At 32.6% G+C, this 27,005-nt stretch overlaps 1 protein-coding gene across 5 annotated transcripts in view; it reads right to left on the bottom strand.

The window, feature by feature from the left end:
• The window catches only part of PTPN4 (protein tyrosine phosphatase non-receptor type 4), a 175,770-nt gene that overhangs the window by 62,197 nt on the left and 86,568 nt on the right, over positions 1-27,005 (bottom strand). For all 5 annotated transcript variants that reach the window (XM_016127566.2, XM_016127565.2, XM_016127567.2 and 2 more), the window contains 3 exons: positions 23,547-23,635; positions 11,036-11,099; positions 829-1,001 (listed from right to left, as the gene is read on the bottom strand). In XM_016127566.2, the coding sequence (XP_015983052.1) occupies positions 829-1,001; positions 11,036-11,099; positions 23,547-23,635 (326 nt within the window). The remainder of the gene's footprint in view (positions 1-828; positions 1,002-11,035; positions 11,100-23,546; positions 23,636-27,005) is intronic.

Raw genomic sequence — 27,005 nt, 5'->3', positions numbered from 1 at the left:
TTTAAGTGTGCAAGTACCACCACCACCTTACTTTTCCCAATATGGCTTTTAGGAAGGTAATGAAGAAGTTAAACATGATATCAAGCCACTTAAGAACCTGCTGTGTCTTCTTTGTGGTTAAAATTTTCATAATTCTGTTTGAGGTGCTCCTGAAATTCTGGGCTACTTTTACTACTTCTTTTTTAAGGGGAAGGGCATGTATTTTTAATGGAATATTCTGTACTAAGTTTTACACTGTTATTTTTTCTGGTTAAGAGTTATCCCTCAAAGACTATTGCCTTCGGGGGGTAAAAAAGGCTATCAAAAATAAATAATAAGGCAATTTTAGGAAAAGGAACCTGGGGTTATTGTTCAATGATTAAATGTGATTTTGTGTAACAGCTGTTTTGAACTTTTTACAATAAAGGGTTTGGCAACTCATATATAAAAAAGCAAAGTAACTTATACTCATACAGAAAATATCTTGGTTTTTACAAATAAAATAAAGGTGCCTTAGAACAAAGAAATTTTCTTGTAAATATTTAACACAGACACAGTGGAAATTACAGGATTTCTAGAATGTAAGTAATTACATACGATTGATTTACTTTAGAAAATAAGGACCTGGAATAAAGTCAATAAAGTCAATATAACAGGTTTTTCAAGTATGATTATACCACAAGAACCTATAGAACTTTTTGCTGACATAGACAAAGGGGCCACACTCCACAGAGATTTTGACTCAGTATATATGCGTAACAAAAACTGTATTGTTCAGTAAACTAGACCGTTATTTTAAAGGGAGGAAAAATCCAGCAATGCAGCATTAATGTATAAGCAAATACTTACCAGTAACGAAATTTTGAACCTAATGTAAAATAATGTGCAAAAAAATTCTTTTGAGGTGGAAGTGGTCTGTCCAAACGGAAGAATGTGTGATGTTCTACACATGCTTTCCACAAATTTTTGCATGCTCTGTAGTTCACCATATTAAATCCCAATAATGTTTCTCTAGATTCATGCTGTAATAAATAACAAAAAGCAGGTAATACCAGGAAAATATCAGGATCCAATGCTTCATTTTATTTACTTTTTATAGAAAAGTATTCTAGCTTTACAAACACTAATCACTCCAGTTTTTTTCTTTCTGCTTATCCGATAAAAAAAGCAGCAAAAAAACTGGAAAGGTTTGAAAATGTCGGGCCTCATTTGGTAATATTACAACTTCAAAAAATTTTTACTTTAGAAGTAAGTTTAAAAACTGATATATCTTTTTTTTCAAAACTTATTAGCTGTAATTCTGTTTCAAAATATAATCCTGGCCCATAAATTAAACTTTGAAATATATCAACATACTCTTCAATAATATTTCTAAGTTTTTAAATCTGTCTATATGTTAAATAAGTAGATGAGTATATTCAGCACTTCGACACTAATATAGAAGTCAAATTTTAAAATAAGTAGCAACAGAAGAGAAGAATTTCTTTCATTTTTCTCTGTAAGTTTGGCAGAAATTTCTATTTAAATAGTTTCACTGAAGTAAGCGATATATAGTGAGGCCCATTTGTTGTAAGTGTATAGCTCTGATTTTCACACAATGAATGCAACCATTTAACCTCTAACCAGATCAAGAAATATAAGTATCAGCACCTCTGAAGTATCCTTAGTCTTCCCTTTCTACCAGATTACCTTAGCAAAGGTAATCACCACAGATTAGTTATGCTTGTGTTTGAACTTTTAGACGTGAAATCATACATATGTGTTTTTAGGTCTGACTTTTGTACAATATTATGTTTTTATAGTCATCCATGTAGTTGTGAAACAAATTCACTTATTTTTATTCTATAATTATAAACATACCAGAGTTATTTATGCATTTGTTGTTGGTAGACATTTGATGTTTTCAGTTTGGATATGTAAAAATATTGCTGCCATGTATATTCTTGTATGTTGTCTGATGCACATATTGCATATTTCTGTTGTTGGATAAGATATGCATGTGTTCACCTTTATTTAGTAGATAATGCCCAACAGTTTTCCAAAATGGTTACATCTATATATATACTCATTCTCACCAGCAGTATGTACTCCACACATTGACTTGTCAATCTTTCCATTACACTACTCTAGTGGATGTGGTGAAGTATCACATTTTGTTGATAATCTGTACTTCCCTAATGATTAATGAGGTTCAACACCTTTTCACCTTACTGGTCATGTGGATGTCCTCACTTCTGAAGTATCTGTTCATCACTAGCATACTTTTGAATTGGGTTGGATACACAACCAAAGATGTGGGGTGTGTGTATTTATACACACTCTGTCCTATTTCACTCTCTTAATGATGTCTTTTGATGAATATAATTTTTAATTTTAACACAGTCCAAGTCATTTTTCCTTTCTTTTAAGATTAGTTTTCCTTCTATGTGCTGTTAAAGAAATTTTTGCCCATTAAAAGGTCATAAAGTATTTTTTGTAACTAAAATACAGTAAAATGCTCATGTATAGGTTAAGTATTAAATCACCATGTTAGAAGATAACATGCTTAAAATATCACTTCTTGATCACCAAAGAATGCTTTTTTATTTTTTTAATTATTTTTATTTTTAAATTAATTTATTTTCATAAATGCAGTTAGTTTCAGCTGTACACTTTCACAGTAAGGCATATATATACTTACACTGTGTGTTCACCTCCTATAGTTAGATTTCTGTCACCACATATTATGACCCCGTTTACCCTGTATACCTCCCCCTCCTAGTAACCACTAGTCTATTGGTCATGTCCATGAGTAACTGTTTGTCCTATTCATTTTTTGCTTTTAGGTTTGTATCTGACATACAAGTGATATTATGTGATTTTCAACTTTTTCTGTCTGACGTATTTCGCTTAGAATGATTATCTCCAGGTCGATCCATGTTGTCACAAATGGCAGTATTTCATCTCTTCCTATGGCTAAGTGATGTTCCATTGCACATACGTACCATAGCTTCTTTAGCCAATCCTCTATTGTAGGACACTTTGGTTGCTTCCATGCCCTGGCCACTGTGAATAATGCTACTATGAAAATCGGTGTGCAGATATCTTTTCCGATATGAGTTTTCAAGTCTTTGGGGTAAATACCCAGTAGAGGAATTGCTGGATCATATGATAGATCAATTCTTAGGTTTTTCCGTAGTGGCTATACCAATTTGCAGTCCCACCAGCAGTGGATGAGGGTTCCTTTTTCTCTGCATCGTCTCTAACATTTGTTATTACTTGTTCTGTTGATTACAGCCATTCTAACAGGTGTGAGATGGTATCTCATTGTGGTTTTGATTTGCATTTTCCTAATAACTAGCGATGTTTAGCATTTTTTCATGTTTATTGGCCATTTGTATGTCTTCTTGGGAGAAGGGTCTGTTCAGGTCCTCTGCTCATTTTTTGACTGGATTGTTTGCTTTTTTGTTGTTATTGAGTTGTATGAGTTCTTTGCATATTTTGGATATTAGGTCCTTATCGAAGGCATTACTTTCAAATATATTTTCCCATTCAGATGGTTGTCTCTTTACCCTGTTGACGGTTATTTTTTTGCTGTGCAGAAGCTTTTTAGTTTGATGTAGTCCCATTCATTTATTTTAGCTTTTACTTCCCTGGCCTTCAAGGTCAAATACATAAAATCCTCTTTATATCCAAGGTCCTTGAGTTTAGTTCTTATGCTTTCTTCTATGAATTTTATTGTTTCAGGTCTTATAGTCAGGTCCTTAATCCATTTTAGTTAATTTTGGTGTGTGCTGATAGACAAAAGTCTAATTTCATTCTTTTGCAGGTAGCTTTCCAGTTTTCCCAGCACCGATTATTAAAGAGGATTTCCTTTCTCCACTGTATGTTTTTGGCTCTTTTGTTGAAAATTATTTGCTCATATAGCTTTACTTCTGGACTCTCAATATTGTTTCACTGGTCTATGTGTCTGTTTTTCTACCAATACCATGCCATTCTGATTACTCTGGCTTTGTAGTATAATTTGAAGTCAGGCAGAGTGATGCCTCCAGGCTCGTACTTTTTTCTCAGGATGGCTTTGGCAATTTGAGATCTTTTGTACTTCCATACAAACCTGATGACATTTTGTTCTATTTCTTTAAAAAATGCCAGTGGGATTTTGATGGAGATTGCATTAAATCTGTATAACGCTTTAGTAATATGGTCATTTTAACTATGGTGATTCTTCCAATCCAAGAACATGAAATATCTTTCTATTTCTTTGTATCTTCTTTGATTTCTTTTAATAGGATCTTGTAGTTTTCATTATATAGGTTCTTCACGTTTTGCTAAATTTATTCTTAAGTATTTTATTCTTTTTGTTGCAATTGCAAAAGGAATTATTTTTTCCACTTCTTTTACTGACACTTATTAGAGTATAGGAACGTTATGGATTTTTGAAGTTTGATTTTGTATCCAGAGACTTTACTGTATTTGCGTATTGTTTCTAGTAGTGTTCTTATGGAGCCTTTAGGGTTTTCCATGTAGAGAATCATGTCATCCGCAAATAGTGACAGTTTGACTTATTGTTTCCAATTTGGATACCTTTTTATATTTTTCTCTTGCCTAACTGCACTCTCTAGAACATCCAATGTTATACTGAATAATAGTGGTGATAGTGGACATCCTTGCCTTGTTCCTGATCTTAGAGGGAAGGTTTTTAGTTTTTCACCATTAAGTATAATGTTGGCTGAGGGTTTGTCATATATGGCCTTTATTATGTTAAGGTAATTTCCTTCTATACCAATTTTGTGAAGTGTTTTGATCATAAATGGATGCTGTATCTTGTCGAAGGCATTTTCTGCATCTATTGAGAGGATCATATGATTCTTATTTTTAATATGTTTATGTAGTGTATAACATTAATCGATTTGCATATGTTGAACCATCCTTGTGCCCCTGGGATGAAGCCCACGTGATTGTAGTGTGTAATCTTTTTAATATGTTGCTGTATCCAGTTTGCTAGTATTTTATTTAGAATTTTTTTTGTGTGTGTGTTATCTTTACCAGGTTTTGATATCATGGTAATACTGGCCTCAAAAAATGAATTAGGAAGTATTGCTTCCTCTTCGACTTTTTTGAAGAGTTTGAGAAGAATAAGTATAAAATCTTTGAATGCTTGGTAGAATTCACTGGTGAAGACCCTTTTTCCTAGACTTTTACTTTCTGGTAGGTTTTCGATGATTGTTTCAATTTCCATACTGCGGATTGGTATATTTAGATTTTCCAGATCTTCTTGATTCAGTCTAGGAAGACTGTATTTTTCTAAGTACTGGTCCTTTTCATCTAGGTTATTAAATTTGGTGTTATATACTTTTTCATAGTATTCTTGTATGATCTTTTGTATTTCTGCTGTATCTGTTGTAATTTTCCCTCTTTCACCCCTGATTTTGTTTGTGTCCTTTCTCTTTTTTCTTTAGTGAGTGTAGTCAGGGATTTGTCAATTTTATTAAACTTCTCAAAGAACTAGCTCTTTGTTGCATTTAGTTTTTCTACTGCTTGTTTTCAATTTCATTTATTTCTGCTCTAATTTTGATTATTTCTTTCCTTCTGCTGATCTGAGGCTTCATTTGTTCTTCCTTTTCTAGTTTTTTAAGATGAAGAATTAGGTTGTTTACTTGGGCTCGTTCTTGTTTTTCAGATAGGCCTGTAATGATATGACCTTTCCTCTTATGACTGCTTTTGCCATGTTCCAAAACTTTTGATATGTTGTGCTAACATTATCATTTGTTTCTAAGTATCCTTGATCTCTCTTTGTACTTATTCTCTGACTCAGTTACTCTTCAGTAGCATCCTGTTAAATCTCCATGTATTTGTGGTTCCTCTTGATTTCTTTTCGCGGTTGATCTCCGGCTACAACTCTCTTACATTTGTTGAGGCTATTTCTGTGTCCCAGGATGTGGTCAATCCTTGAGAATGTTCCAAGTACACTAGAGAAGAATTTATAAGCAGCTGTTTGGGGATGGAAAGCTCTGTAAATGTCAATTATGTCCAGTTGTTCTAATGTGTCATGTAATGTTATTTCCTTATTGATTTTCTGTTTAGATGATCCGTCCATATCCAACAGTGGAATATTTATGTCCCCTACTATGACAGCATTTGATCTGCTTCTCCCTTTAGTTCTGTTAGTAACTTCTTTATATATTTTGGGGCTCCCTGATTGGGAGCATAGATATTCATAAGTGTTATATCTCCTTGGTGTATGATTCCCTTTATCATTAGGAAGTATCCCTCAGTATCTTTCTTTACCTTTTATATTTTGAAGTCTATTTCGTCTGATATTAGTACTGCTACTCCTACTTTTCTCTGAATGCCATTTGCTGGAAATACCATTTTCCATCCTTTCACTTGGAGTCTATATTTGTCTTTGGAATTGAAATGTGTTCCCGGAGGCAGCTATATGGTTGCGTTCTGTTTTTTGATGCAATCTGCAATTCTGTGCCTTTTTATTAGTGAGTTAGTCCATTTACATTTAGGGTGATTACTGAAATAGGAGGTTTTCCTATAGCTATTTTAGCTTTTGCTTTCTGGTAGCTTGGTGTTCCCACTGCTTCCTTGTCCTTGTGTTTGATTTTATTTTGGTTGGGTTTTTTGGGTTTTCCCTCTGGTCCTTCTTGTTTTATGTTATATACTTCAGTTCTAAATCTTTGGCGTATGGTTACCATTACGAACGTATAGAGAACACAAACACACACACACACACACACACACACACATTTATGTATATTTATATATATAGTAGTCCATTTTCTCCTGCATGTGCCTTATCTCCATTCCCCTTTGTGAATTTGGATTTTTTCATCTCCCCTTTTCTGTTACTGTTGTCTCAATTTGTCCCTATGTATGCTTAACATTCATTACTATCTTGCAATAGCAAATTTCTTCTTATTGTTTAAGCTTATAATGCCCTGTTCTTAATAAGGTTTGCTTCTATCCAACTGCTAGTCCCCTTACTTGTAGTTATGCATTTTTTTGTCATTTTGTTTTAGGTGAGCGGACCCTTTTCAGTATTTCTTGTAATGCAGGCCTTGTATTAAACAATTCCCTCAATTTTTGTATGTCTGGAAAGGTCTTTATTTCTCCTTCATATCTAAAGGAGAGCTTTGCTGGATACACTATTCTCAGCTGGCAGTTTCTTTATTTAATAGTTTATTTGATTCCACTCCCTTCTCGCTTGTAAGGTTTGTGCTGAGAAGTCCGATGATAATAACGGGTTTTCCTTTACAGGTTACTGTTCTTTTCCCTGGCCGTCCAGAGAATTCTTTGTCATTGATTTCTGATTATTTTAATAAAATGTATCTTGGAGAAGGCCTTTTTGGGTTGAGATAATTGGGTGTTCTGTTGACTTCAAGAATATCCATTATTCTTATGTTCCTTCTCATGATGGTATCAGCTAGTTCTTGTATTTCTCTTTCATTATTTTTCATTCTTTGATGTCTCTCTTCTTCCTTCTGATTTATTTCTAGATTTCTGTCTTTGATATCACTGATCCCTTCTTCCAGTTGGCTGACTGTTTCCAAGCTTGCTATTTCATTCTTCATCTCTTGTAGTGTGTTCTTCATCACCAGAAGTTCTATTTGGTTCTTTTTGAGGGTTTCAATCTCCTTGCTAAAAAACTCATTCTGCTGATTTAGTTGTTTTTTCAATCCCTGGCACTATTGATATGAATTATTTTGAATTTCACTGAGTTTCCAGAAGTATCATCCTTAATTCTCTGTCATTTAAGTTGCATATTTCCATGTCTTTAAGCTGATTTTCTGGAGATTTTTCTCTTTCTGAGATGCCGTGTCACCTTGGTTGTTTATGGTGTTTAATGGACTATTTTTCCACCTGGGCATTAATGGAAGTGTATTCTGCTCCACGCCCCCCTCCCCCGCCCGCCCTAGGAAGAAGATTTATTATATAAAGGTCTCTCTTTAGCCTGTTGCAAAGAAGGTATTTTTCTTTTGGTTTCCAGTAGGTGACATCTAAGCCTCTTGGATCCCTGCTTTATATAAAGTCTTAACAATGACTTTCTTTTTCTCAAAAATATTCAATCATGCTCACTACCATCATTTTTAGTCCCTGTCAATGTTAACAACAGTGTTGGTAGCACTGGCTCACACTGCCCGCAGCTCCAAGGTGTTCAGTCTTGGAGAATATGGGGGTGGGGCCCTATGGGTTGGGGGATGGGGACTGTGGCTCAGCTGCCCATTATGCAACCACAGCTGGTAATAATCAACTGTTGCCTCTCTGCCATCCCACTTCTGTGCTTTCTGCCTTGCTCCCTGGGCACTGCCACTGCATGGAGCTCACAACTCTCTTGAGCAGGACTATACAAGCAACCCACTGCACCATCTCCCCTCCCCTTCCTTCTGCAGGGAGCTCCAGCTACGGGAGACAGCTTCTTTGTTTCTCCAAGTCTACCACCCGACTCCTGGGGTTCTGACTTGTGGTAGCTCTTATGTGCAGATCCCACATTCTGACGGGCTGGTGTGCAGTTTGAGTTTTTTTTTTGCAGTGTTAGATGTTCAGCTCATTTTATTGTTGTTTCAAGGGGAGAGATCTGGGGACATCTCTCACTCTGTCATGTTTCTGATGTCCCAGAGAATTAATTATGCTTAATAGTTGCTTTGTATGCACTAAAAAATATCATTTACATGTTGTATCGCATACCACAATGTCTAATTACAGAGAATGTCTTGGAGTATGACTGCAGCGATGTTTCTCAGTATAAGCAAAATCTAAGATGCATATATGTTCATCCTTTTTTGAAATTTTGCATACTTCGAAAAGTCTATATTTTGACATTCTACCAATTGTATTTGGAATGTAACAAAATTTTCGCCACGTATTTTGTAAACAATAGATATACACAATGTGGTGTTGAAAGATGAGTAGATTCTATAGGTTTGACATGTAAAAATAAAAGGGTTTTCAAAGAAAAAAACATTAAAAAGGCAAAATTCTGCAGAGTATGCCTGTATATAGTCTTTAATCAACTGTTAGTTGACTTTTGTTGCTGATATTACCTGAGGCTAAACACATTCCTCAGGCATTATGATACATACATAATGATACATTACCTCAGACAATGATTGTGAGGATTAAATGATATGAAATGATTGGCCTATTACCAAGCACATAGTAAGACCTCAATAAATGTTAGACACTATTTACTATTATTATTACTAATACAATATTACTACAATGGGAAACAATTAGAAAAGCTGACTTCTACACTGTCTTCTACCAATAAATTATTTAAAGTAAAATATTTGTTCTCTAGTTTCCAGATAAAATTCATCATTTTATTTCTCTAAACATTTATTGAAAAATGTACAAAATGTTTGTTAGTAGCTTTAATCATAATAGGTAAGTGTCCAATATTATAAAAATGAATAACTCAATTTATGGTTATTCATTTATTAAGTAGAATAACATACAGTAGTGGAATAAACTATTGCTATGTGCTACAACAGGGATGAATCTCAAAATGTTAATGGGGAAAAAAAGCCGACAAAAAAATTCTTTATGAGTTCTATTTTTAAAGTTCAAAAATAAACAAACAAATCCATGGTGATACAAATGAGAATAATGTTTCCCTTTTGGGGAAGGTTAATGACTGTAAGTGGGCATCACCTCCTTTAGCAATAATAACATCTTCTCAGGTGGTAGTAATATTCTACATATTAACATTGTATATCATATGCTTATTAATAAGCACTCTACTTAAAATCTATACATATTTTTATTTCAATAAAAACTGTTGAAAAAAATTTATTTTGTGAGCATAAATGATTAATCATAGTGACTTAGCAGATCAATATCCTCAGATAAAATGCAGGTGATTCAAATACATTTTTTAGACTTCTGATATATTTTACACACACACACACCATCTTGAAAACATTAATTTGTAATTTCTAAAAAGTAATGTAAGTCAGAGTAAGATTACTTTACTCTGACAAAATAGAGAAAATTACAAGATGAAATTCTTTCCAACACTGTACTTTCCGTGATAACTCAATGTGCTGTATTTAATACATAAAAAGGGCATTACCATTCCAAAGAAGAGAGGAAATTTACTATGTGTTCATGAATAAGAAACAAAACAAAACACTCAAGTTCCCTAAAATGAAATGAGCTTATAAATGAAAGGAAGTATTACAGATTTGGTAGGGAAAAAAAAAAAAAAAGGACATATAAAATTCTCAGTTACTTTCCTCATACACGAACTCTAGGGACTGATAATGAACACATGATCGAGATCAGTTTCTAAGTTCAGGAGATAGCAGAATGGATATCTAGAAGAATTTTATATCATTACCATAAAAACTCTGGGGAAATAAGTACACTGTCATAAATGTGAATTTATCAACTTGGTAGGCAGTCATCAACGACATTTTTTTAATATAAGAATGACCTAATATTTTAAAAAGAAAAAAAATTGAATTAGGTTAAATTAAAAAACAAAACAAAACAAAACACTACTCCAACCAAATGCCTAATTTTCCAACATTAGGAGCAAGAGTGTGGTGTGTGTGTGTGGTGTAGAGGAGGGGTAGCACTCATTCCAGGTGACAGAAACTCTAACAGCAGTCTGAGCCCCACAATGTCTATGGGATATTTTAGTATCAGTAAATTTCTTCAAGATAATGTTTAAGTACCAGCTGGAGTACTGTTTCCTTATCAAGCCTTACAGGGTGTCATTACCCATTTGGAAATTCTCAACCTCCTGGTTAAGCTCCCATGGAAGTTTGTTTTGCTTTCACCTCTATGCAGTGAGAATTTCTTGTTCCCTCTACCACCGTTTTCCTCTGTGGTTCCCTCACTCGACTTTAAGCTCCTAAGTGCAGGGATCAGATCTTATCTATTATCTAGCTCCTTCTCTTTACACTACCTGGCAGAGTCCACTGAAGTGATAAAGAGAAAAATGCATAAAAATGAATGTAATTATCAACAGTATTAAGAACAGCTTCACTCATACTAAAAGTTCTGTTATAAATGACATCATTTCTTAAGACTTTATATTAATAATTATTAGATCGATACTCACCAATTCTTTTCTAAGTTGAATAAAAAACTGTTTGCACTTAAATGAAATTTTTACAATCTTCAGCCTAGATAAAAAGAGATGGAGGTATTTAAAATATTGGAAAATATTAGCAAATTAAGAGGATAATTTAAAAATAATCTTTTAATTGTAATTCGGTAACATCTAAACATTTAATCATATATATGCATTATATAAAGAATCTAAACTTTTTGGTGCTTCATGGAAAAATAATTAGAATCTATGTGCTCAACTGAGGAAAATTTTAACAGAATATTACAATACCCAATATTATATCTAAAGCTATATATAAAAAAATATGTCACAAATTAAAATTTCAAGAAATATCAATAACATTATTATTTACTCTTTAAAACTACAAGTAGCTTTCTGGTTCTGAATGTAGGAAGCTTGGAAATAAATCACCACTCTAACCAAACAACAAAAAAGCTTAACAAAATAAAAAATCAACAACTCTTCTTAGATCCATAAATGAGGGGAGAGCACAGGGCAAACTACTGCCCCATAATTTAACAGACTAACAGGGCATCGCTACTTACCAAAGCAGAGACAAATGAGCAGAAATTGCCAGAAGAACCAGTATGGGTGTAAGAAAACCTGAACTGTAATTTACAAACTGTTGTAGGCTCAGCATGGACAGCTCCAAGAGTTAAAAACTCCAGGGGAACCCAGTCAGTGGGGTACCTACAACTCTGTGAGTTTTACCTCCAGGAGCTCAAACGGATTCCCACAGTAAATATCAGAAAAAAATACCCTCAGGTTTCTGGCAGGAGAAGGGGAAAAGGACCATTCTGAGATAAGCCAGAGCACTTGATTCTTCTTAACAAGGTCTGCCATCCTGGGAAACTAGTTAACCAGAGCCTAAGTTGCAGGGGTATTATCAACCTGTGGAAGGGAAATAACCAACTGCAGCCCACTCTAGCCATCTTGTCCCACCTAAAGAAAGAGAAAAAACTGAGAAACACTTGAGAAGTGGACAGTCCAGAGGCCTAACTAAGTTCATTAAAACACTGAAAGTTAATCATAGGATTAAAGAATACTTCTCCTACCCTCATTACTAAGGGCATATTTACAACAGTTCCTTTTAGCAGGATATGAGTCTGCTAAAAGGAACTGGATATCAAAAAAAAAGTTTACAATGCATACCAAAATGAAAAACAAACACTGTGAAGAGAAAGAGCAAGTATCAGAACTAGGCATGGAAGGGATACTGGAATTATCAAACAGGGAATTTAAAACTATGATTAATATGCTAAGGGATCTAATGGATAAGGTAGAGCACATAAGAACAGATGGGCAATGAAAGCATAGCGATGGAAATTCTAAGAATGAATCAAAAGAAACACTACAGGTAAAAACCACTTTACCAGAAATGAAGAACACCTTTCATGAGTTTATTAGGAAACAATTGAGGAAAGAATCTCTATGGTCGAGGATTTATCAACAGAATCCTCAAAAACCAAAAAGCAGAGAGAAAAGACTGAGGAAGCTCAGAGAACACAAGCGGGAAAAATGCCTAAAAAAACTATATCCAAATATATCATTTTAAAATTACAGAAAATCAAAGATAAAGAAAAAATCTTAAAAGAAGCCAGAGGGATAAATACCTTACCTACATTATCTGTAGAGAAACAAAGATAAAACTTTTATCCAACTTCTCAGAAACCATGAAGCAAGAAGAGAATGGGGTGAAGTATTTAAAGTGATGAGAGAAAAAAACCACCAATCAAGAATTTTGTATTCTGTGAAATCATCCTTCAAAAACACAGGCAAAATAAACACTTTCTCAGACAAACAAAAGAAATTTGTTGCCAGTAAGGTGTATTAAAGGAAAATAATAAAGGACAGAAATTTGGATCTATATAAAAAAAGGAAAAGCACTGAAGGAACGAAACTAAAATAAAAACTTTACTTTTCTTATTCTTAATTGATCTAACAGATAAGTTTATTTAAAATAATAAAAGCAACAATGTTTATGTATATGTCATATATATAAATATGATATATTTATGTATGCTTATACAGATAGTTTCTGACTTGATGATGATTGACTTAAGATTTTTTGACTTTACAATGGTATGAGAGTGATACCCATTCAGTAGAAAGCATACTGTAAATTTTAAATTTTGATCTTTCGCAGGCTACCGACATGCAGTGTGATACTCTTATAATGCTGGCTGGGCAGCGGCAGTGAGATAATTCTGCCCAACCGTAGGCTAATACAAGTATTCAAAGTATGTTTAAGGTAGGATGGGCTACGCTATGATGTTAGGTAAGTTAGGTGTATTAAATGCATTTTTGGCTTATGCTTTTTCAACTTACAATGGGTTAATCAGGATGTAACCTCATTGTAAGATGAGGAGCATCTGTATGTAAGTGAAAGAATAAAAGTAATGATACGAGGGACAGGAAGAAGAAATTAGTATTATTTTGTTATTTTAGTATTCACAATACCTGTGATGTGGTATACTGTTAGGATTAACTGTAAATATATATTGCAAAATCTAGAGCAACTACTAAAAAAAGCAAAAAAAAAAAAAAAAGAAGTATAATTGATATGCTTAAGAGAAAAAAATAGAATCATATAAAATGCTCAATTAAAACCACATGTGGCAGAGGAGGGAAACACCAAAATACAAACCAAAAGAGGTCAACAATGTGCATGGCAGACACTACACAAATGTATCAATATTCTCTTGAAGAAAAATATACTATGTTAACAGTAATCAAAAGAAAGCAAGAGTACCTGAGGATATGATGTACAGCATGTTGATTATAGTTAATAATACTATATTATATATATGTAAGTTGCTGAGAGATCTTAAATATTCTCATTATAAGCAAAAAAAATTGTAACTGTGTGTAGTGATGGATGTTAACTAGACATTCTGGTGATCATTTAGCAATACATACAAATATATTATTTTGTTGTATATCTGATACTGAAACAATGTTATATGCCAATTATACTTCAATTAAAAAAAAGAAAAAAGAAAGCAAGAGTAGCTCTTATAATTTCAGAAAAAATGGACTGTAAAGCAAGGAAAGTTATCAGGGATAAAGAAGGGTATTACATAACGAAAGTGTCAATTCTCAAAGATATTAAAAATTCTTACTGTGTACGTGGCCTTACAACAGAGCATCAAACTACAGAAAGCTACTGAAACTACGAAACTGACAGAACTGCCTAGAGATACAGATGAATCCACTATTACACTTGAAGACTTCAACACCTAGATCAGAAATGTACACATTCGGCACACAGAAAATCACTAAGGACACAGTTGAGCTTAACGACATCATCAATCAAATGGACTGGAATGGAAATCTATACATTTCTCTCAAGTCATATGGAATATTCACCAAGACAGAACACATTTTTAGCCATAAAACACACCTTAAATTGAAAAGAATTTGAATAATGTCTGCTTTCGGAGCACAATGGAAAAATCTAGAAAATAACAGGACTACTGGAAAATCCCAAAATAGGTGGATATTAAGCAACACATCAATAAATAAAATAGCAGTCAGAAAAGAAATTTCAAGAGAAATAAAAAATTTGAATTAAATAAAAAGGAAATACAACCTATCAAAATTGACAGCAAAAAAGGTAGTGCTTAGAGGAAAATTTGTAAGAATGAATGCATATGTAAGTAAAAAAAAAACACTAAAAATTGATAATCTAAGTTTCTACATGGAAGTAGAACAGAAATTAGTGGAACTAAAAACAGGAGATCAATAAAGAATATCAATGAAGCCAAGAGGTGATTCTTTAAAAAGATCAATAAAATTGATAAGCCTCTAGTCAGATTAAGAAAAAAGAGTACACAATTACTAATATCGGAAATCAAAGAGTGGACATCACTACAAATCTTACTGATATCAAAAACATTACCAAAGAATATTATGAACAAGTCTATGCCCACAAATTTGATAATCTCAATGAAACAGATCAATTCTTTGAAAGACACAATCTGCCAAAACTCACACAGGAAAAAATACATGATCTAAATAGGCTTATACAGTAGCCCCCCTCTGCACAGTATTATAATGATGGACATATGTCATATATTTGTCCAAAGCCACAGAATGTGTAACAGCAAGAGTGAACCCCAGTGTAAACTATGGACTCTGGGTGATTATGATTTGTCAATGAGTGTTTAATCCTTGGAAAAATATGCACCATTATAGTGAGTGTTGTTAATGAGAAAGCTATACATGTGTGGAGTAGGGGATGTATGGAAATCTCTATACCTTCCTCTCAATTTTGTTGTGAATCAAAAACTGCCCTAAGAAAACAAAATCTTAAAAAATTAAACAAATAAAAACTATATGCAACAGTTGGAGTAAAATGTAAGATTTCAAGGGTTTATGCAATGATCCTAAAAATATTTTTAATATTAAAAGCATAATGATTTAAAAATTTTACCTTTCTATATTGCCTTTCTTCTCACATGAAACTCATATAATGCTATAAAAAGGGACTTTTATGGCTTTATTAGTGTAATCAATATCAGCAAAATAAATTTGTCTCCTTATTTTAACTTTATAGTAAGAAATACTCAGATCCTTTTTAATCTTCAGACCTGAGTCTTGAGGCCAAGAGGTTCAATCTTACTTAACAAAACTTGCTTTGGGATCCTAGTCCAATAATCTATATATATTCATGGTAATTCTAAGTTTGAACATTGATGACTTACAGTACTACTTATTCAAGAAGCTCTCAGGAGAAGAAGAAACAAAGATTTAAAAGTAGCGATGAAAGCCTATGTGAGCTAAGGGATTCCAGTAAAAAGATAAATATTAGACTAATCAGGGTTCCAGAAGGAGAGAGGGAGTAGTAGAGTTTATTTAAAAAAATAATGAGGCAGAACATCCCAAACCTGGGGAAAGAAGATTAGCGGTTACCTAGAGCTGGAGGGAGGGGTTGGGGAAGCAGAGGAGGTGATGAAGAATGACTGCTAATGGTTACTAGGTATCTTTTTGGGGTAATAAAAATGCTTCAAAATTAGGTCACGATGGTGCTGTACTCTATAAATAAGCTAAAAGCCATTATTCTATACTTTAATAAGTGAATGCATGGTATAATATATACATCAGTTTGATAAAGTACAGTTTGATGATCTGTGTCTTTTAATATAACTGATATCTTTGCATTTATCTATCTCACATAATATTTTTTACTTTTATTTGTCCAAAGTTTCTGTGTTTCTACTGGAATGGTAATTAAGTAATCATTTTTTTATTGCTTTAGCAGTCACCTTTATCATTATTATATTTTGTCTCCCATTTTGAAACAATTTTATTAAGTATAATTTGACAATGAACTATGTATACTTAAAGTGTACAATCTGAAAAAGTCATGAGGATGTAACGTAGAGCACAGGGAATACAGTCAATAATATTGTAATAATTATGTATAATGCCAGATGGATACTAGATTTACTGGGGTGATCACTTTGTATGTCATAAAATGTCTAATTACTATGTTGTACAGCCGAAACTAATAGACTATATGCCAACTGTAACTAAAAAATAAAAAATTACTTAAAAAGTACAATTTGATAAATTTGACATTTTTGTGTATATACTGTTCAATCGTCATTACCAAGAGAGGGACTATATCATATCCAAAAGATTTCTTCTGCCACTCTGTGCCTATTAACATAGCCATGCTAGCCTTCTTATGGTTACTATTTCCATGTATTTACATGGTATATCTTTTTCATTCCTTTACTTTCAGCCAATCTACATATATACTCATATATGCAAATAAAAAGTTTTTCTTTCCAATATGTTTGCCTTTTATTTCTTTTTCTTGCCTTAATATGCTGGTTAGGACCTCTGGAAGAAGGTCAAAATAGTGAAAATAAGCATACTTGTTCCTGATCTTACATTAAAAAAACAGTGACAATTTTATCATTAGCAGATTTTCCACAGATGTCCTAATCAGAATGGGGAGGGTATCTTTTATATATAGTTAAAATTTTTTTCATCACGAATGGATGTGTAATTTTATCAAATTCTTTTACTGAATTTACTGAAATAACAATGTGGGTTTTTTTTCATAATAATGTTAGAGTGATTTTCAGACGTTAAAGCAACTTTATGTTCCTGGAATAACACCTATTTGGTCACAATAAATTATTACTTTTATACATTGTCCGATTAAATTTGGTAGTTTTTTTTAAAGGAATTATGTATCTATGTTCATAAGTAACTAGTTTTCTTGTGAGGTCTTTGATGTTCGAATTAAAGTAATAATTAATTGGAATATGTTCCTCCTTTATTTTCTAAAAGACCTCATGTATAATTGGTACTACTTTTACCTTAAATTGTGATTTAATTCACAAGGGAAGCAATTTGTGCTGGAGTTCCATAAATTAAAAGTTTTTAATTATAAATTAATTTCTTTAATTAATATAGGAGTATTCTAGTTTTCTATTTCTTCTTCTGTTACTTATGTTCATTTAGTCATTCAAGGAATTTGGCCATTTAATTGAGGCTGTGAATGTATTCATGATATTTGAATCTGTTCATAACATTCATTTATTATGCTTTCAATGTTTATAAAATCTGTAGTGATATCTCATTTTATTCCTGATATTGGTAATCGGTATCTTTTCTTTTTCTCCTCAGTGCAATTACAGACTTTCATTAATTTCTCCTCATTTTGTGTTCATCTTATATTTGCTTTTCTTCCTTCTACAATTTTGAGTTTAATTTGTTATTAGTTTTCTAATTTCTCAAGATGAGAACTCAAGATAATTGATCTTAGATTTTTTCCCCTAATATAAACATTTAAGATATAAAATTTTCTCAAAACACTTCAGGTGCATCCTCAGAAATGTATGTTGTATTTTCCATTTTTGTTTTCTAATAAAAGTATTTCTAATTTGTCTTATGATGTTCTTCTCTTTGACTCATGGTTTATTTAGAAATCATCTGTTAACAAATTTTTGAAGTTTTTCTAGTAATCTGATTATTTCTAAATTTAATTTCATTGTCACAAGAGAACATACTCTGAATGATTTAACTCTTTAAAAATTTACTTAGGCTTGTTTTATGGCTCAGCATATTTTCTCCAATAAACAAACTATGTGTACTTGAAAAAAAATACACATTCAGCTATTGTTGGGTGTAGTATTGCATAAATATCAATTAAGTCAAGATAGTTGATAGTACTCAAATCTATTTCAGCTTTTTTATTGTCTAATTTTTGTATTGATTATTGAGAGGGAAATACGCAAATCTTCAAATACAATTGTAGAATTGTCTATTTCTCCTTTATTTTTTTGGCTCATTTATTTTTAACTCTGTTATTAAGCACGTGCATACATATAACTGTTTCTTGCATTATTTTTCTAGTGTATGCGTAATAGTTTCTTTTATCTTTGCATGCCTTTTAATATTTTCTTGGAAACTGGGTGTCTCACATATTATGTTGCAGTAACTCTGATATTGGTTTCCCTTCCCACGACTTATTATTGTTATTTGTTGGATTATTTTCATGCAGTCTATCTCTACACATCAAACACCAGTGTTAAGTTTCTGCTGTTGCTCTTCAGGAAGGCAAGCTTTGGGTATGCCCACAGTAATCCTGAGATGATAGTGGTATCAGATACTTCATTCTTTACCCAGTTGTAAAACTCCCCTAACACATTGCTCTACTGTTTTCAATAATGCCCTGGGGCATGAATTCCTTTCAAAACCGAAACAAACAAATTGTAGCTTCTTCAAAGGAACAGTTTCTGAGATAGGTGTTTGAGGTTACTATTTCCTCTAGCATCTTTTTTCCCCTGTTGTCTTTGGGTTTCCCTAGAAACCTCTTCTTATGCAGTCTGAGCCTTGCAGTTATTTACGTTTTAATTCCGTTATATAGGAGCACTATTGATGAGGCAGTAAGGTGTGGGTTGTGGAGGAATCATTGTTTAATCTTGCTGTTAGGTCTCAGTGGTTTAGTGGTCTATGACCTTTGGCCATGACCACCAGTGCTTTTCAGCTTACCCCTTCCTTGGGTGAGACAAGAAGTACAGAGGGGGCTGGAAATGGGGTATTTCCCTCTCCCCATCCATTTTGGTTAGGCTCTGGGGGAGCCCATGTTGGTTACATATTGGTAAAACAGATTTCTTCGAGGGTAGACCTTTCTTAAGGAGAACATAAAGCTCTGAGCATATTTCACAGTGGCTCCTTCCCTGCTCACCACCACCCAACCAACCTCGCCCCTTCAGAGCATGAGTTGTTTTTCTCCAATCTTCACCTTGAGAACCTGGTGGGGCACCTGGTAGTAAAACTTATGAAAGCATGGGGACCTTCTTAAGGCTGGGCCTTCAAGAGTTTTCATCTCTCAAGCTAGTCTTTGCTCAGTCTCCAGCAATTAGTCAATTACCCTTTAAATATTCCTACCAGTTGCTGGCTGCAGCAGTGGTTTCTAGTCCTGGTAAACTTTCATTCTTTGTATTCATCTGTCTCCAGTTTTCACAGATGCAGTTTGCCTTGTGTCCTTAATTCTCTGAGGGATCTAAAAAGAATTGTTGATTTTCAGTTTTGTTTTTTTTTTTCTTGTGAGGACAGGAATGATGACTTCCAAGCTCTTTACCTACTGAACTGGGAACCAAGACTCTCTCCTTTCCTTTTCATTTTCTCAATAGTGTTTTTTTGATGAGCATTAATTTTAATGAGGTCTAATTTTTGGAATCCAAGTAACCCCGATTTACTATTCAAAAATTTTAAAGTGTGAACTTGAACTGAATAATACAGGGATAACACCCATGGAAAGATATGAGGGAGCATATTTATTATGTGGTACACTAATTTTCTTCTACACACAGCTCTAATTTTGAGAGAAGTGAGAAGCTTGTGTTTCACAATCTGAAAGACCTGTATTTAAAGCTCTGCTTCACACTTATCAGTTGTTTAACCTTGAATCATTCAACTTCTCTAGCATTTTTCATTCCTGATCTGTAAAAATAATGCCAATAACACCCAAGTTACGGGGTTCTAAGTTACAGAAAAATGCATTAAAATCTGTGAGTGATATTTTTTTCTTTCCTTGGTCTCATAACACTATTAGTTCTAAAACTTCCAACTTCACTCTAAAATCTTTATGTAGAAATTTGGTGATTCCACCATTTAATATTTGTCCTGAATATATTATTTAAAATATTAATAGAAAAAATAACTGAAACATGTTTGATATCACATTAGACTTGTACTTATTATCAGTTCTCATCGAGTGATTTTTCTCATGGAATACTTTGCTAAAGTATCAATTTAAAGGCAATTTAAATGGCAATTCTACAAACACTAATTTAATAAAGGTGATGAGAACAATATGGTTTCTAATCACATATAGTATTAATGAGAAGTATGTTGCTTTTGTGAACATAGATCCATATTTTAAGAACTAAAAGTAAATTATATATTTAATGATTATCATATAACCTACTGATTTTCCTTGGATATCAACTGATTTTGGATCTTAAATTATGGCAACCTGTGGTATATTTATAAATGTATTCATGGTAGCATGTATAGCTATGAGTAGTTAGGATTATAAAAAGTTCCTATGTTCCATGAAAATGTAAATTTTGTAGCTTTAACAACTTTAAAGTGAGTTGATTTAGTTTAATTATTGAAAATGAAATTTTAAATGAACAGTTTTCCAATCAATCTTAAATGCTCACATCTTTTTTTTTGTAATCTAATTTATATGATAAACTTGAAATATGAGTTCTATTTCTCAACATTAAACTAGCTTCAAGCATATTTACTAATAAAAAAATACACTAACTCCTTAGCATACAGAATATGTAAGATCCTTCACAATCTGAAATCAAATTCTCTCCTAAGCATCAACTTCCTAAATTCTTAACCTCTTGCTTTTGTACTCAATGAAGACAACTGAAGGAAAAACCAGACCAAACAGCCCATTATTTCCTCAATTTTCCATGTCCTTCCACAGTATTAAGTCTCTGCAACTGCTTGGTACCTCGACCCTGAATTCCCCAACTGAACCCTCCATACACACATTCCTCTTCCATAATTCCTTTTCACTGAGGAAATTTCTATTCATCCTTTAAAGACCATCTCAAATATCAAGAAGCCATTAAAATTTTCTAGAGATTATATCCTTTGTGTTTCTAAAGCAATTTGCTAAAAACTCTTTAAAAATTCCTATTTAACAATAAAAATAAAGGAATACATATACAATTCTATATACAATATAGAATTTTGAAAATACAGAAAAATTTAATTATCATGTTATTTTAACCCACATCATCTGAAAAAAATTTATTTCTGATTTTGACATTTATCTGATTTTGACATTTATATAAAGTACAAAATAAGGTAAAATATTTTAAAAATTGCCTTTAGTAAAAACATAAATGTAGTAAAATTAAAGATGAACATTTAACATTATGAAATTCAACAATGATAATTATCTTCTCTAAAGCATTTAATAAGCAATTTTCTTACTGTGTTTTATAATGTTTTCTAAGTCCACACATAGGCAGGGACCATGTCTTGAATTGTTGTGTATTCTCCTTTGAATACACCATAGTTAGAATTACACAGGAAGCATTTAGAAGATTGACATGAAACACTAAATAATCTTGGTTTTTTTTGAGCTATACAGAGGTATAATTTACATATACAACGAAATACACCAATTATAGGTGAACGAGTCAATAAATTTTGACAAATGTATTCAGTTGTATAACTACTGCCCACCAAAGTAATCATGTAACATTTCTATCAGCTCTAAATATTTCTTTGGTGTCCCTTTGCAGTCCACTGCCTCCTCTCATTTTCTGTCCCCAGTCTGCTCTATCTAAAATGTGTTTTCTAGAATTTCATGTAAATAGAAACAAAGCGTATGTATAGTTCTTTTGTATCTGCTTCTTATAATAAGCATAATGTTTTGAGAGTAGGATCACCCATATGGTTTACTTATCGATGGTTCATTTCTTTCAACAGTATTTCATTGTGTAGATATACTATAATTTGCTTACTCTTTTATCAACCGATGGACATTTGGAATTGTTTTGTGCTGTTATGAACACAGGTATGTACATTAGTGTACAAATCTTTATATGACCTTATGTTTTCATTTCCTTTGGTTAAACATCTAGGAATAGAAATTGCTGGATTATATGGTAAATCTATGTTTAACTAAAGAAATGGCCAACTTTTCTAAAGTTGATGGTGCATTCCCACCATCTGTGTTTGAGATTTAAAGATGCTATGCTTCCTTGCTGTCAACTGGCATTGTCATTTCTTTTATTTGGAGCTATTCTAGTGGGTGTAGAGTAACACTTCACTGTGGTTTTAGTTCGCATCTCACTAATTACTGAGCATCTTTCCATGTGCTTATTGGCCATCTGTATATCTCTGGTGAAAGTGTCTGTTCAAATATTTTGCCTATTCTTTTTAATCAGGTTGTCTTCATATTACTGAGCTCTAAGACTTCTTTGTATATTCTTGATAAGTCGTTTATTGTACATGTATTTTACAAAAGACTTTCTTGCCTTTTCACTCTTCAGAGTGTCTTATGGATAGCAAAAATATTTAATTTTGATAAAGTTCATTTCATTAATTTTTTATGTTATGGTTCATGTTTTTGTGACCTATAGGAATTTTATCTTTATATTTTTAAAAAAGTTGTGGCAATTTTCTAAAATAATTGCTGTCAGTTATCATTTCTATTAAAGTGTTATTAAAGTGGCTAATTACAAAAACCTATTAAACAAAAAATCAGATACTGAAAAACCAGGACCAAATCTTTTAAGAGCTATAAACAGAAACAGATTAATATGTTTATTTTGTATTTGTTTCTTCTAAAGAAAATCCTTGTTTATTTTTAAAAACTTGAGTTACTTATGAGATATATACACAAGGGATATAATTGTGATTTTTACAATTTTAATATTATCCCCTTAAAGAGAAGTAGCAGATGCTACTTTTCCTTTTTGCTCATTCTGGGATGGTGGGTGAGTCATTCAAGACAATGAAGACAAGGACAATATGCAAAGGACAGCAGAGCGGTAAGACAAATAAAACAAAAAAAAAGCCAAAAAAACATGAGTTTTAAACCCAGGGAGCCACCATACTTTTTTAGCACCAATTTAAGCCACTGTAATAGTGGATCTTTGTTGTAGCAAACCATGCTCATGTTCTAGCTAATAAACTAGTACTTGGCTGAAAGCATTTAAATGAAATAAGCTATCAGAATAGTGCAAAACAAAAAACACTGAGTTAGCTATACAAATTTAGAGATTCTCTAAGAGAAAAATTCAAAAAGTATTATTTTCTACAAGCTAAGCAATTTCTGAAATAATCCAATTATTTTGTTATCTTCTGGTAGATTCCATGTAAGTAGGATAAAGTTGCATGACAACATTAATATACTTCAAGAGCTACTTTCTTTAATATGAATTTTTATATTAGGTAATATAATGGTAAAGGCAAAAGTATTGATGGAAGTTCTTACCATGGAAAGGTATTCATTCGTACCCTGTTCTTATATATCAGAATTCCTCCTGACATCACTCCAATCATAATTTCATTGTTACTTTGATCCTTCAAAGAAAGAAAATGAAAATCTAAAATACGGGGCTTTACTTGTTAAAGATATATTTTCAAAACAGGATTTTTTTTTTTTATACAGTGAGACATTTTCAAAGGCAGCATGTATTTACAGACCCACAAGGTAACTGTTACCTCATAAAAATAAATGACATACTTCAAGTCCAACTTAAATGCAGCATTATTAAAATTTATTAATCTGAAGTAAAAATGATCTCAAGATTTCCCATAGTTTATATAACTGGGACTGACTCTTTGGAATAGGAAATTAAGCCCTTCTCATCTTTTAGAATGATGAATTAGTATCCATCCTCCCATTCCTAAAATTATTATAATCCAATCACTGTAAATATAACGCTAGGCTTATTTACAAAAGTAAAAAAAATAGGGGAGTTAAGAGTTTGTAATAAACAATACAACAATACTTCTAATATAATGGAAAGTTCTATAACTAATATAATACAATAAAAACATCATGGGAGTAGAGAGTAAAGAACAATTGTTGGAGAGTTTGGACAACTCCAGAGAAGAAAATTTAAATTGTGCTTTGACAATTGATAAGTTTTCATGTTAACTGATCCAACTTGAATAGGTAACCTGCACTATTGAGAAAAGAAGTAGAATTAAAATACTTTTTCAATGCTAATTGACCTTGAAATAGTTTTTCTTCTTGTCTTGAAACACTCTACATGCAAATTAACAAAGCAATAATGAGTTTACCCCCTATTATTCACTTGCTTCGAAGTTAGAATTGATGAAAATAAAATCAAGATTTTATAACTGTTTCCTCAGGGGAGAAAAAAACCCTTTGAAATGAAGTTTCAATAATTTCTAATTAATAAATCTGATTAAATTAACCTGTAGAATAATATATAACAAGGTCAATATTACAGTGTATACTAATTTGTCTGGCTGCTCTTTATGTTTAGCAATAACCGGCACCACTGAACATTATTATTAATCTTAAATCATTTTTTAAGGGCATCAATTAGAAGTCTGGACCAGGATGGCAGACTGAGCTTAAAAGATGGCAGACTTAATATATGCTCCTATTATTCCTTCTGCTTTCAATCAGAGAAGATATATAAAAAGAAAGAATATATAACACTGAAAACAATCTATTACATTTGAAGGTATGTAATCAATGCACGAGATATTTTGAGGAATCTGTGAAGACATAAAAAGAATAAAATTAGATTTATGGAGAGAAAAAAAATACATAAATCTACAGCTCAAACTACACACACAAGAAAAAGTTCTAAGTAGAAGTGGTAGAAAGAGAAGCAAAGTCAACAGATAAAAGTTTCGAGATAATGGATAAAAGAAGTACAGGAAGCCCTCAAATCACTGTCAGGATCATCAGGTAAGGAGCAGCTAAGTTAATTAACACCTACCAACCCTACAATCTGGCCCCATCTGGTTTGAGCTATAAGATATAGAAGTGTGTGCAGTCTGTCTAATAGAGCAAGTGTAGATACTATGGACAGGAATTAAGAGTGATCCCCAGAAGGGATGGAGAATCCCAAACTGAAAAAGCGAACTATAGTCAAATGTTCTACCTGGCAACATGTTCCTTCCTTTCGCCACCATCATCAATATATATGTTCCTTCCTTCCTCCATCATCATCTACGATAGACTATTGTAAAAGACAAACAGCATCCACAACCAAGAAAACCAGGAGTCACAAATACAAAGGGAAGTATACAATCAAGCATCATCAAACACCTGAGTAGAACCTATACCATTAAAAAGATATACAAAAATAGATAAATAATTCAAGCTGCTAGATTGGGAGAAAAACATGTTTAAAAAATGTATTGAGGGATATTTAGGAGCTCAAATTCTTAAAATATAGCTATCTAGACTGAAGTGGCAGTTCTCAAAGCATTGCCAGAGGGAGGCAAGCTAAAACAAGAAAACAACTATTTGTCCTTCAGTCCTTCATAGACCCAAATGTTATGAATTCCAATGTACAGAAAATGCATGTTCACTACCTTATTTTAAAATATCTTACTTTGTTTTTCTTATCAATTACTATCAAATACTGTGCTACAAACTGACTTGTTGAATCTATTTTTTTCTCTTATTCACTAAAACCTACAAAGCAAAGTGTAGACCCTTTGTTTTGTCCATTACTGGGTTCTCAGGTGCAGAAAAGTACCCTGTACTCACTTGTGGAATGAATGAATCTTTATCATCTGTAGGAAAATGTCTTTGCTGCTCAGTTTGGCATTGAAGGCCTTTAAACCAACCATTCCATCCCATTTTATCTCTGCCATTCTAACTAGTAAAAATGTTCTGTTTTTGTCGAGCCAGTTGCATGATTTGTTTTGCATATGTATAATTACATGTTTTCTTAATGCTGGTCTCTTCCCTTCTTGATGTCTCTCTGATGGATCAAATGAAACAGAACCAAAGTCTAGATCAAGTCCATCTTCTCTGTGAAAATTTCATTAGCCCACAACCACAAGTTTCTTTCACAGATATTTATCTATCTCTTAAAATACATGTCTGAAATACCTAAATACTGCCAGCTACATGATAATGGCTGGGATTGGGTATAATAGTAACAATCTATGGTAAACTACCTATAGTAAAAGACAAGTTATGTTTGTTTTGTTTAAATTTCCAATCCATCAGATATTAATACCTTTGCAAAATACACTGATCACATGCTTGATGTTAGATTGCTATAAAAGTTTCTAAATGTTAACTCTCAATTTTTTTTACTTATCTCATCATGGACCAGTAACAAACAGTTCATGAATCAGTACTAGTCTGTGGTCATACTTTGAGAATCTATGGACCATTATATTATTTTTCATTCTTCCACAGAACCTAGTTCTCAAATAAGTATTTCTTAATTGACATCTGATGGTAATATGCTTACACTTAGCCAGTCACACTACTAGAGAATGTTTCATATAATCTTTGATTATAAAGACTTGTGATGAGCTTTAAATATACAGTTATCTACAGCACTAAGATTAAATGAGGACTAAAAGGGAGAGGTTATGGCATGCAGTAGCCATATGATTTGACAATATATGTTTAGAGCAATCATTAAAAAAGAAAAAAGGGAAAAAGGATAATATTTACCAAAAAATTTTAACTGTTCTAGTAATAACTGATGTGGTAATATTACAAGTACTGTTTTAAGAGTGATGTGAGATTTGAAAACAAATTAAATTATGGATTATTCTACTTCTAGAATACTTGAGTCCTCTAATAATCAAAATATTGTGCATCTCAATATACATATGTAGAAACAAATATAGATTTCAACTCTGTACACTTAAAAGGCCCAATAACAATGACTAAACCAGTAGTCATTAACACCCAGATTGGGAATTTGAAATACCA

The sequence above is a fragment of the Rousettus aegyptiacus genome, unplaced genomic scaffold, assembly GCF_014176215.1.
Source record: "Rousettus aegyptiacus isolate mRouAeg1 unplaced genomic scaffold, mRouAeg1.p scaffold_m13_p_2, whole genome shotgun sequence".
Lineage (NCBI taxonomy): Eukaryota > Metazoa > Chordata > Mammalia > Chiroptera > Pteropodidae > Rousettus > Rousettus aegyptiacus.
This window is presented reverse-complemented; position numbering and strand designations above follow the sequence as displayed.